The 12480-nt window shown below is 42.7% G+C and overlaps 1 protein-coding gene across 12 annotated transcripts in view; it reads left to right on the top strand.

Annotated features, from left to right (window-relative positions):
• CFAP221 (cilia and flagella associated protein 221) overlaps positions 1–12480 on the top strand; it is a 113800-nt gene that overhangs the window by 90589 nt on the left and 10731 nt on the right. For all 12 annotated transcript variants that reach the window (XR_008522729.2, XM_002812412.4, XM_054549240.2 and 9 more), the window contains 2 exons: positions 4843–5001; positions 6357–6448. Coding sequence is in view for 11 of the 12 variants with exons in the window: in XM_002812412.4 (XP_002812458.3) it covers positions 4843–5001; positions 6357–6448 (251 nt within the window). In the remaining variant the exon portion in view is untranslated. The remainder of the gene's footprint in view (positions 1–4842; positions 5002–6356; positions 6449–12480) is intronic.

The following is a 12480-nucleotide window of genomic DNA, read 5'->3' as shown; positions in this document are numbered from 1 at the left end:
CAGCAAACTACATATTTGATAAGGAGTTAATACCCAAAATATATAAGAAACTTCTACAACTCAATAGTGAAAAAAAAACTAATAACTCCATTTAAAAATGGGTTAAAACTTGAATAGACATTTCTCCAAAGAAGACTTATAAATGGCCAACAGCTATATGAAAAAAATGCTCACCACTAATCATCAGAAAAAAATCAAAACCACAATGAGATATTACCTCACATCTGTTAAGAAGTCTATTACCAAAAAAATAAAACACAGTAAGTGTTAAGAAAGATGTAGAGAAATTGGAATCCTTACACGCTATTGGTAGAAATCCAAAATGGTGCATTCACTGTAGAAAATAGTATGGAGGTTCCTCAAAAAATTAAATATAGAACTGCCATATGATCCAGCAATCAGCTGAGTGTGGTGGCACATGGCTATAGTCCTAGCTACTTGGGAGGCTGAGGCAGGAGGACCCCTTGAGCCCAGAAGTTCAAGGCTGCAGTGAGCTGGGATTTCACTACTGCACTTCTGCCTGGGCAACAGTGAGACCCTGTCTCGAATAATAATAATAATAACAGTAATAATAATAATGTGATCCAGCAATCCCACTTCTGGGTATGTTTCCAGAAGTATTAAAATCAGGGCTAGGCATGGTGGTTGATGCCTGTACTCTCAACACTTTGGGAGGCTAAGGCAGGAGGATCACTTGAGCCCAGGAGTTTGAGATCAGCCTAGGCAACATAACAAGACGCTGTTTCTACAAAAAATTAGCCAGGCGTGATGGCAGAACCCTGTAGTCCCAGCTATTTGGAAGGCTGAGGTGGGAGGACCGTTCAAGCCCAGGAGGTCGAGGTTGCAGTGAGCCATGATGGCACCACTGCACTCCGGCCTGGGTGACAGAACAAGACCCTGTTTCAAAAAATAAAGAGAGAGAAAGAAATCAGGATATCAAAGAGATACTAACACTCCTATGTTCATTGCAGCACTATTCACAATAGCTAAAACGTGGAAACAATCTAAAAATCTATCAACAGATGAATGGAATAAAAAAAGTAGCATATTCAGACAGTGGAATACTATTCAGCCCTAAAAAAAGAAGGAAATTCTGTAATACGCAACAGCATTGATAAACCTTGAGGACATTATGCTAAGCTAAATAAGCCAGTCCCAGAAAGACAAATACTGTATGATTCTGCTTATATGCGATATTGATAATAGCCAGACTGACAGAATCAAAGAGTGAATGGTGGTTATCAGAGGCTGAGAGAGGGGAAAATGGGGAGTTACTGGGCAACAGGCATAAAATTGCAGTAAAGAAAGATGAATCCGCTCTCACAATCTGCAGTACAACATCACACTTATAGCCAATAATGCACATTTAAAAATTTGTTAAAAGGGTAGTTCTCATGCTAAGTGTTGTTACCACAATATAATAAATAATTTTTAAAAGAATTATCAGAACTCAATAATAAGAAAGCAAACAATCCAATTTTTAAATGGGCAAAAGATTTGAACAGATACTTCACCAAAGAAGATATACAGATGGCAAATATGCACACGAAAAGATGCACAGAATAATGCATCATTAACAATGCAAATTAAAACGGCAATGAGATCTCTCTGTTAGAATACCTATAATTTGAAAAACTGCTGGTGGGAGTGTAAAATGGTACAACTACTTTGGAAAACTGTTTGGCAATTTCTTACAAAGTTAGTAGTTAACATACACCCACCATATGTCCAACCATTCCATTCCTAGCTATTCACCCAAGATAAATGGAAGCATTAAACTTGTGCAAGAATATTCATAGCAGATTTATATGTTCCCAAAACTGGAAAATACGTGTCCATTAGCAGGTTAACAGATAAACAGATAAACAAATTGTGGCATAACCATACAACTGAATACTCTTTGGTAATAGAAAGGAATGAACTCTTCATATATGTAAAAATGTGGATGATCCTCAAAATAATTATCTTGGGTAAAAGAAATCCGACAAATAAGATTACGCGCTGTTCTGTTCAATTTAGATAAAAGTCTAGAACATCTGAAGTAATCTACAGAGACAGAAAGGTTGGTGGCTGCCTGTGGATGGGTTGGGTGGATGGTGTGGAGGGGCAGGAAGTGAGGATGGGGGAATGATGAAGGGCATGAAATAACTCTTGAGGGTGATGGAAATGTTCATTACGTTTATGACGGCAATGGTTTTGCAGGTGTAACAAATGTTAAAACATATCAAACTATGTAATTTAAATATGTGTCATTTATTGTACATCAACTATACATCAGTACAGCAGTAAAAGTAAGAATTAGGAGACCCTAAGGAAGGAAAAGAAATACTGTAGTGGTTACAACCGGTGAAGCATTATAGTGAAGTCTTGGGCTGATCTCTGGTCATTCAGTCTGGAGGAGGGAGGGTAAAGGGCTCTGAGAAAGAGGTGTCTAAGAAAGGGTAGGCTCCAAGCACTAACAGTGCAGTTGAGAGTCTGGAAGACTCAAGGATTGTATAAAGGCACATCAAGAAAAGAAGAAGCAATTATAATCTTCAAGGGGGGAAATCAACTGAATATCAGTATGTGCTCCAAATAGGAAACCAAACTAAAATTTGACATGATTTTTAAGAACTGATGGAAAAATCTAAAAATATAATCCATTTGGCCTTGATACCAGAACTCTTCTCTAACGGTGGCCCACAGGTCATGATATTGAACCTTTAGCCAAAATATAAATAAGTAGATAAGCCAAACCCGTAATCCAAGCCTCTACTTGGCCTGGCAGAGAAACATATTTACATAGTTGAGAGAAAGTAAATGCTGCTTATTAGTTTTCGACTTTTAGAGACAACCCATGAGCAAAGCATGAAGGTCTTGGCTGTCGTTCTGGAAGGCAAATGTTAAGAATCTCAACAATATCAAAGGAAAATTGTGAAAGCAAGAAGAAAGGGTACAGAAAAGCAGAAGAATGATGTTTTCATTTCACCTGAAGGGGAGTTGAAATACTCAACTAAAGATGATGAACAAGAAATAGGGGTATGTGTGTATCATTTCAAGTCGCAATGGTGAGCAACAGCAGAATAATGTAATCTTCAAAATAGGAAAGAAGTTTGGAAGGGGCATTTGTGTACTTAAGCGAAGTCCTTGTCTTGCATAGTAATGAGTCAGTAGATACTGCCTGAGGTTGACAATCAAGAAGTGGAAGAATAAGCATGATGTGTAGAGTTAGGGCGGTGACCACCAGAGTCAGAAAAGCCAGAAACAAGGGAAAGAAGCAGCCTCTGGGATGTGGGCCTGGGAACAGGAAGGGCCTGCGGAACCACTGCTTTTCCTCACAAATCCTTGCAGCCGAGGTGAGTCGCTACCATATGCATGCGTTAGTTTAGGAAAATTAAAATTAAAAGCATCATGGGGTGACCACTCAGACCAGTTACTCTGGTAGCAATGGGGATCTGAAGGATGACAACTGTGGGAGACAGTGCCATTGCCATTTCCAAAAAGACTGCATTCATGACGCTTGGCCCAAGGCAGACCAAGAGAGCCGGCCACATGGCAGCTTCACATGCCCTCAGTCAACCAGAGTAGAAGACACTCCTGAAGCCCACACAGGTCATTTCCCCTCCCCTGGTGTTGCGTACCTTTGCCCTCACACTATCCCCATAGGATGGACCCAGCCCCACTCCCCATCACACTGCCTCCCTAAATCCTGCCTGAACCACAAGTGCTTACCAAGGTGTATGCTTGTTTCCACATTACTATGGGCATCTCAGACCCCCTCAGTGGTCATCGTTGCCTCCCTGCCCTCCCCACTCCTTTATATCCAGGAGTTCAGCCCAGAGCCCTCTCCCTACCTTTGCCCCAGGCCGTCATCCTGGCCCTCAAGTGGCACAGCAGCCTCTGCACCAACGCTTATCTCCCTTCCAGCCTTTTTGACTCACCACCGCTGGGCCCTCCCCTACCTTGCTTCTGGGTGCTGGAATGCATTCAGGTCTAGCTGCATGTCACTTAAGTTTGAGGGGACATTTGTTTCTTGGCAGTGAGATTGAGTTTCCATAAGCTAAGTGGTTTTGTGGGGGATTTTTAACTTGTTTTTAAAAGTTAGACAAACAACAGAATCTCAGTGTAGTTGTTCTTAAACATCAAACATCTGAGGTTAAACAGCTGGCAGGGAGGGGCGCTACCTTGTTGTTTGGGACAAGAATAGGGTTTTTGTTTTATGAGCCTCTGAGAGAACAGTAAAAGGCTCTATATTTTAGTATTTTGATATAATTGCTCTGTGCCTCCATTAGTTCTACTGGAAAATTAATAAAAAACAGGATCTCCCTTAAAACCAGATACTACTTCCAAATGGAGCCTTCCTGAATTAAACACATTACCAAAACAATGTTAAATGTTGACATTTCCTGATACATCGAATGTCATCCTCTTTTTTGTCATCTCTTTAAAGTAGCTTTTAAAAGCCTATTTTTGTTTTCAAAACCAGAAGTTTATTTGCTTTTTAAAACCAGTTTGCTCATTTAATAACTCCCCCTAATTCATCAGCATTAGCAACAAATACTCAAAGCTGTTTTAAGCTGTGATTTCAGTTGTACTTATTTTCTTGTGAGTTTAGTAAACCTATATGGTTTGTAATGAAGCTCTTAAGCCAGAAAAGTGACATTTATGAATGACTATGATTTTTTAAATGCTGCCGAGTTGAAGACACCTCTGCTCTCCTGCTTCTCTTTTCCAGACAAGCTGACATGAGTCACAGAGTGTTAGTGCTAGTGGGAGCCGCAGACAGCATTAGATGACGCCTGTCCTATGCCTGGCTTAGAAACTGGTAAACAAAAAAGAATATTTTTTCCCTGTCTTCGGCAGAATCCCAACCCAGGATTATTTGCTGTAATGCATCCTCTGACCTATGCAGAAACGTCAATAGATTACCATCTATGCTCTCATCCCAAGTACAAATTCACCAAAGAGTCCCGCCACGGGTCCAGCATTCCTGTCACCCAAAAGCAGTTTCTCCATCACACGGTAATGTCATCACCAGGCTCACTGGCAGAGTGGCCCTGGGCTGCAGGGAGGGGCAGGGGACGAGGACAGGGTCACAGCTGGAATTGAGACAAAGGTTTGCCGCCAGAGCTGCAGAACAAGAATGGTAACACTGCCCCTTATACCACCAGCCCTAAAGGGGTACAGGTGGAGACCCCGCACCGCCTTGTCCTGACCACACCTGCCTCTCGGGCTGCCTGCTGCCCTTTGTCAACATTCCTCTGGAAGGCTGCACCTAATGTTCATGTGTTCATATTTCAATCATGTAAAAACGGCCACACGGTATGCACAACCGTTGGTCTGACCCCCTCTCTCTTTGGCCCCAAGTGTAGAAACCAGAATGGACAAGGTAGTGGTGTGACACATGCAAAGAAGTGGCTCCAAAGAATTACTTCCCCCTCAGGGAACCACCCTGACCTGAATATTCCCTGATACCCCTTGAGGATTATCCTCAGGCCCTTCAAACTCAATTAACCCTTAACTCAGATTATGAGCTCTCTCCCCACTTCTACCAGCCACACCCTCAACTGCCTCCTCTTCCTGTGTCACCTACTTGCCTTTCTGTTTTATGGACTTCGTGCAGTTACCTATGAGATCCTTTCCCTCCTTCTCCCCCATTCCCCTCATCTAACCACCCTGGGGGGCCACCAGTGTGCCAGTGACACAGCAAACAGATTTGCAGACCTCCCTCTAGTCTAGCCCTTGGCCCACTGCTGCTGCAGTCAGCCTTCCCTTCGGAGAAATCTTCCTTAGGCACCAGTTGATCCTGTCATTTCCTGCTCGAAAGCCCTCCGTGGGTCCCCGCTGCCTTCTGTAGCAGCTCCAAGCTCATTAGCTTGGCGCACAATGCCCTTGTGACCTGCCTGGCTCTCCAGCCACATTCCCTTCTGCCTCTATGATGCACCCTGCACTCAGCCCAGCCCCAGGTCTCCTTGCAGCACTCTCCTCCCACGTGGCGTGCATGTGCAGCTCTCCTGCCTGGAGTGCCGCTGGATGAGCTGCCATCCTCTCCAAGTGCTGCATTAGCATCACATTCACAATAAACAAAACAGATTCTAGGCCGCAGCTGCCCTCCATCCCAAGGACATGTTGCTTGTACAAGTGCCTAATGAAGCAAGGGAAGCAAACCTCACCTTTGTCTCTAATTCTGTGTTGCATTGTTTAATGTGCTTTGCTGAAGCAATTGCCTTTTTGCTTCAGAAAAATTCAAACTGAATGAAATTACAGATTTTGGTGCTTAGCCTTTTAAGACTGAAAAATAGTTGAAAAAAACAAAAGTCCTTCAGAAACTTTACCTCACCAAACAGTTGCTTCCCGTGTGCTGACTTTCCTTACAGGACATTATTCCCAGAATAATGCACTGGAAAAGCTTCCAGTCCCTGGTTCTCTCCTCCCTGCCGGACCCCTCCAAGATGGAGACCACAAAGAGGTAAGCACGGCTCATCTGTTTGCTCACGAGTATGTGTGCCCCGCATATTACAGAGGCAATGATCCCCAAAAGTTAAATGCCGATAATATGTAAACCATACTTTTAAAGCATGAGAGAAGTTTGCTAGTCAAAGAAATTTGATGATGTGTAACTGATTTTCACATTTGGAATTTATCTTGAGATACACTTGTTTGAAAAGTAATGTCCTAGGTGACGAATTGGCAATGCTTGAGTACAAGTAGACAACCATTACATATAATTCAACTGAAATATTCATGGTCAATCTTTTTAAAATTCATAAATCGCGGCCTGGGTGACAGAGAGAGACTCCATCTCAAAACAAAAAAAAAGGAAAAAAAAATCATAAATTGCCAAGATTAGCCTTCTGCAGTCCCTGTATCCAGTTCCAAAGGATCCATGGCTCTCTTGTGCCACAGGCTGGCATTCACTGTGAGACCGTGGCAATCCCCACACAGAAAATAGCCCTGCTCCAGATACACAATGGGTAGATCAGAATATTGTTGGAAGATGAAAGAAGAAACTTAGAGTGACTACATTTTTGCTAATTTGCTTATTTAATAGCTCTTCAAAACCATAAGATATCAAAGAAGTAGCCTGGTGCCTTTTCATTAGACTCTGCCTGGCCAATCGCTCACTCCTGAGCCCTTGAATTTGCTTCTTCAGTCCACTATCCTTATAAATACAACTAAATGAGTGATTGGTGAACAGACGTGACTAGTGTCCCAAAATGATTATCATCAGCTGTCAAACAAAGTTCCAATCCTCTGATCCAGAATGAGGCCCACCCCAAGGTGGCAGAGCCCTGGCATGGCCCCAAGAGTGGCCAAGAAACCTGAGCTCTGCCACCAACCAAGATCAGTAGGTGATCTTTACACACACCCCAGCTCCCACTCAGGCAACCTGGATCCTCTGACTCAGAAACTCACCAGGGAGGCTACATGACCTCCAGGAGCCATGTGACCTCAGTCATGCCCCTTGGCCAACTCTCTGGGCCCAGTCCTCTTGTCAGTAAGACAAGGGGATTGGACTTGTTGCAAAGGCCATTCTCAGCATTGACGTTTTAATTTTAGAAGAGTACAAGAGCTCACCCAACGTGCAGCTGTCCCATGTACACTACACATCCACCCACGCCTCCCCAGGTATTTGAGGAGATAGTTGGAATCTGGGTTGTGACCCCAAAACACTGAATTTGACTTCCTCCTTCATCATCTTCATTGAAGGGCTTCATTGGTAAGCTCTTCCTGAACTAAGCCAAATGCAGCTGTACGTCATGTACGTCGAGGCTTTCCCATGTGCCGTCCCCTTGGGGTCACTTCCTTAGGGCTTCTCTACTCCTCTCCTTTGCCTGAAGATTAGCATGCGGTAAACAAAAAGCACCCAGCATAGGATTTGGGACATGGCAAGAGCTCAAAAATATGTTTCTTTCCAATTGTTATACTTCATCCATTCCTCATCCACCCTATTGCCATCTCAAAATCAGCATTTCTAGAATGTCAAATCTCCAGAACTGGTGAGAACAATGGCATCAAAGAGAAGGAAAGCTTTGGCATGGGAGAGACCTGCCTCCATTGTTGACTGGATGTATCACCAGTTCTGTCCTTGGGCGAGCTATGTACTAATGAAGCCCTTCGAGCAATAATCTCCTCCTCTCTGAGACAGAGGCAGTGTTGGCATCCTCACATTTGGGTGTGTGTGAGGATAAAAGTGCAATGATCTTGTGAAGCATCTAGCATCATGCCTGGTGCATGCTTAGTAACTCTTCTCTCACATCTACCCTCCTTTTCCACCCACTAAGCGTCCCAGTCACTCCATCGCCACCAGATGGCGATGGTCTGTCACCGCATTGACAGACTGCCTCATTTTGCTGCAGGGTGAGGATGCTTCAGAACGGGGTTTGGGGTGCTGTCAGGACACTGAATAAGAAAAATGAGGAATGGTGAGAAGTGGCAACCCGCTGACCATGTCCACCCGTTATCAGCATGTATGGTTCTTAAAAATCAAGAAAAAACATCCTATTTTCTTTCCAAAGCAATTTCCTTGGAAAAAAAATCTCCCGAGGCTGTTCTTTCAACAAGCAGTGAGAATGCAGTTACCTTGGGCTTGAATAACCATGAATTAAACATGAACTCTCCATGAATTAAAGAAAACTCTCGAACCATGAGTTGTTACTTTCAGCTTATGTGCCTGAGTGCTCTGTTGGGCCAGTTTGTTTCTAAATAAACTGCAGTTGCATAACAGCTCATAAAATCAGAGAGGATTCTGTATCTCCTTAGCATGGATTTCCATGGGATGTAAGACTCTAGGTCATGTTTTTATTTCTGAAAACAGGTACAAAATAAGAAGTGTAATTCCTTTTTTAAATTCTGTCTTAGTTCGTTTGGGCAGCTATAATAAAATACCATAGATGTAATTTATGAACAACTGAAATTTATTTCTCAGTTCTGGAGACTGGGAAGTCCAAGATCAAGGCGCTAGTAGTCTTGGTGTCTGGTGAGGGCCAGCTTCTTGGTTCATACATGGTTGTCTTCTCACTGTGTCCAAACATGGCAGAAAGGGGAAGGGAGCTCTCAGGCTTTTTTTTTTTTTTTTTTTAAGATGAGATATCACTATCTTCCACCCTGGAGTGCAGTGGCATAATCATAGCTCACTGCAGCTTCAAACTCCTGGGCTCAAGTGATTCTCCTTCCTCAACCTCCCAAGTAGCTGGGATTATAGGTGTGCATCACCATGCCCAGCCAATTTTATTTATTTATTGTAGAGATAGGGTTTTGCTACATTGCCCAGACTGGTGCTGAACTCCTGGCCTCAAGCAATCCTCCCACCACAGCCTCCCAAAGTGCTGGGATTACAGAAGTGGAGCCACTGCACCCAGCTTCTCAGGCCTCTTTGACGGGCACTAGTCCTATTCATGAGGGCTCTACCGTTATGACCTAACCCACCTCCCAAAGGCTCCATCTCCAAATACCATCACATTGGGGGTTAAGTTCTTGTTATTTTTAATGTAAATAGGGATAGGGTCTTGCTATGTTGCCCGTGCTGATCTCAAACTCCTGGCCTCAAGTGATCCTCCCACCTCGGCCTCCCAAAGTGTGGGATTACAGGTGTGAGCCACTGCACCTGGCCTGGGAGTTATGTTTCAACACGGATTTGGGGACAACACAAAGTTCAGTCTGTAGCAACTTCCTATAAATCCATTAATGATATTCCAAGTTTGCAGCCATTTTGCTTGAATAAATTAGCTCCTGTTACTTATGAGGTTTGCCTTGTACCTTTTGCCCCTGACAACTGTTTGTTGTTAAACCATACAATATAGTTATTTCGTGTTTATTTATTCCAAGTCATTTTTGTATTTGTAATAATTGAAGCAGCTCATTTATTTCTTTACTCTTCAGTAAATTCAGAGATAACTTGTTAAGTCTCTTTGGACTTCCATAAAATCTGAGAGTCAGTGACAACTGAAGAAATTATCTAATCCAATAGTTCCCAGACTTTCTGATTTCACAGATGAGCAAAATGTCCAGAAGAACTTTGGGAACTGTCTTGGCATTGTCAGGGTTTTACTTTGTCAAGTAAGGTCATTAAAACAATTTTTTTTTAAGACGGAGTCTCACTGTGTCGCCCAGGCTGGAGTGCAGTGGCACGATCTCAGCTCACTGCAACCTCTGCCTCCCAGGTTCAAGCAATTCTCTGCCTCAGCCTCCTGAGTAGCTAGTACAGGCGTGGGCCACCACACCTGGCTAATTTTTTGTATTTTTAGTAGCGACAGGGTTTCACCATGTTGGCCAGGTTGGTCTCGAACTCCTGACCTCAAGCAATCCACCTGCCTCGGCCTCCCAAAGTGCTGGGATTACAGGTGTGAGCCACCGCGCCCAGGCAGGACATTAAAATTAAACAAAGCAACAGCCAGACACATTGGCTTATGCCTATAATCCCAGCACTTTGGGAGGCCAAGGCAGGAGAATCACTTGAGGTCAGGAGTTCAAGACCAGCCTGGGCAACATGGTGAAACCTTGTCTCTACTGAAAATACAAAAATTAGCTAGGTGTGGTGGCAGGTACCTGTAATCCCAGCTACTCAGGAGGCTGAGGCAGGAGAATCGCTTCAACCTGGGAGGCAGAGGTTGCAGTGAACCGATATTATGCCACTGCACTCCAGCCTAGGCAACAAAGCGAGACTCCATCTCAAAAGAAAATAAACAAAAATTTAAAAAATAAATAAAACAAAGCAAAGCAAATTTAAAAAAAATGCCCAACCACCATCTACTGTCATCACCATTTCAATTTTAAATGAATATATTTAACACACACAAAAAAAAGTGAGAGGAACATGGTCTCAGAATTTAAAAACTGGGTAAGTTTTGCATCATGAAAAGCTCTTGGTTGCTGCCATTCCATTGTGCTAGACCAGCCTGGTCCCTGGAGAGTGGCCCAGACCCTGAACTTCTCAGTCCCTCTTCTTAGTGGGAATTCCCTCTGACTATACATGTTCTAAAGTAAAATTTTGGTAGAATTTTCTAATAATACCTGGATTCTTTGTCACGAAGTCAGTTACTAACAGGGCTAACCTCTGTGTCTCAGGGCCCAGGTTCCTTTTGGTGGGAAATGGGATTAAAGACCAAAATCTGGGTATTGTGTATACACATTGCTTCTGGGGTGGGGCGGGGTTTGCTTCTTGGTCTATTCAGCAGACAAAGTCAGGTATACACACAAACACACACACACACAATGTACACACAAAGATATATGCAACATACATATATATGTAATGTATGTGCATCTAAACACACATATACTCATACATATCCATATTTTAGAAATCATGAATTTGCACCAATGCCTACAGTTCCAGTCCATATCCATAGAGTTCTTGCTTGCTTTCCACCATTCCATATTTGTATCTCCCTTCTTCCACTGTGAGAACCCTGGCTTCTAATGCATTTACTTACTCAATTTTATAATACATCAAAAATCATTTCAGAATTGCTTGATCCATAACCACCTTAATAAACATGCAAAATAAGTTCAGATTGGTTTCCAGGTCCCCCCCGCAGCCCCTCCCACCCAAGTCTATGGGTATGTAGTCAAATAACTTGTAATAAGTTACTTGGGTAATTTCTTTTTCTTTTCTCTTTCTTTTCTCATTCCTCTAGCTTTCTCTCTCTCTGTCTCTCTCTGTCTCTCTCTCTCTCTCTGTCTCTCTCTCTCTTTCCTTCCAGTGTTTTTATGGAATTTCTGTGAAATATTATGATTTGTTTCAGTTTGCTTTCAGCCTGTTTCTTATTTCACTTTCTTATTGATTTAATTTTATTTTTTCAATATGTTGAACATTAACATGTTTTCCAAACTCAAAACTACATTAAAGGCATATTCAGGGAAGTGTCACTCCCTCCCATCTCCCTCCAGCCCCTGGCAGGTAGCCAGCTTGGTCTTCTAACGTATCCTTCCTGTGTTTCTCTTTATAATGGTAAGCAGAATATATATATTTTTCTTATTTTCCCTTCTGTCTTATACAAAAAGTGTCATTCTAGATATGCTTTTCTGCATTTGTTTTTTTCACTTAATATCTCCAGAAAGTCATTCTTCATCAGCTCACAGATGCTTTCCTCATTCTTTTCCCATTAGTCAAAACCATGATGCTATAATTTTTTTTTCAGCCAGTCTTCATACTTGGCAAGTGGGTGCATTTTTGCACAATAACAAAACAAAGATAAGAATCTTATCGCAAAGACATATGTGCACACACAAAGGAGCCGTCAGTTAATCCCTGCTTTCCATTCCTGCCTCCTGCCCTACCTTCAGCCTCAGCCTTTCCAGCATCTGTGAGGAGGTCTGTTTCCTTCCGAGTGGGCTCCAGGCTCTGTCATTCTTCGCTGTTTTTCATGAGACAGCATTCTTCAGGCTTCTAGAAATTTATTCCAGAAAATGATTGAAAATTTTTATCCACTAATGTCTTTTCTCTTGTTCTCTTTGCTGTTGTGTGTTCGGTTTTTATTCCTTCTATGTCATCTGAAA

This window comes from Pongo abelii, chromosome 11 (genome assembly GCF_028885655.2).
Source record: "Pongo abelii isolate AG06213 chromosome 11, NHGRI_mPonAbe1-v2.0_pri, whole genome shotgun sequence".
Lineage (NCBI taxonomy): Eukaryota > Metazoa > Chordata > Mammalia > Primates > Hominidae > Pongo > Pongo abelii.
This window is presented reverse-complemented; position numbering and strand designations above follow the sequence as displayed.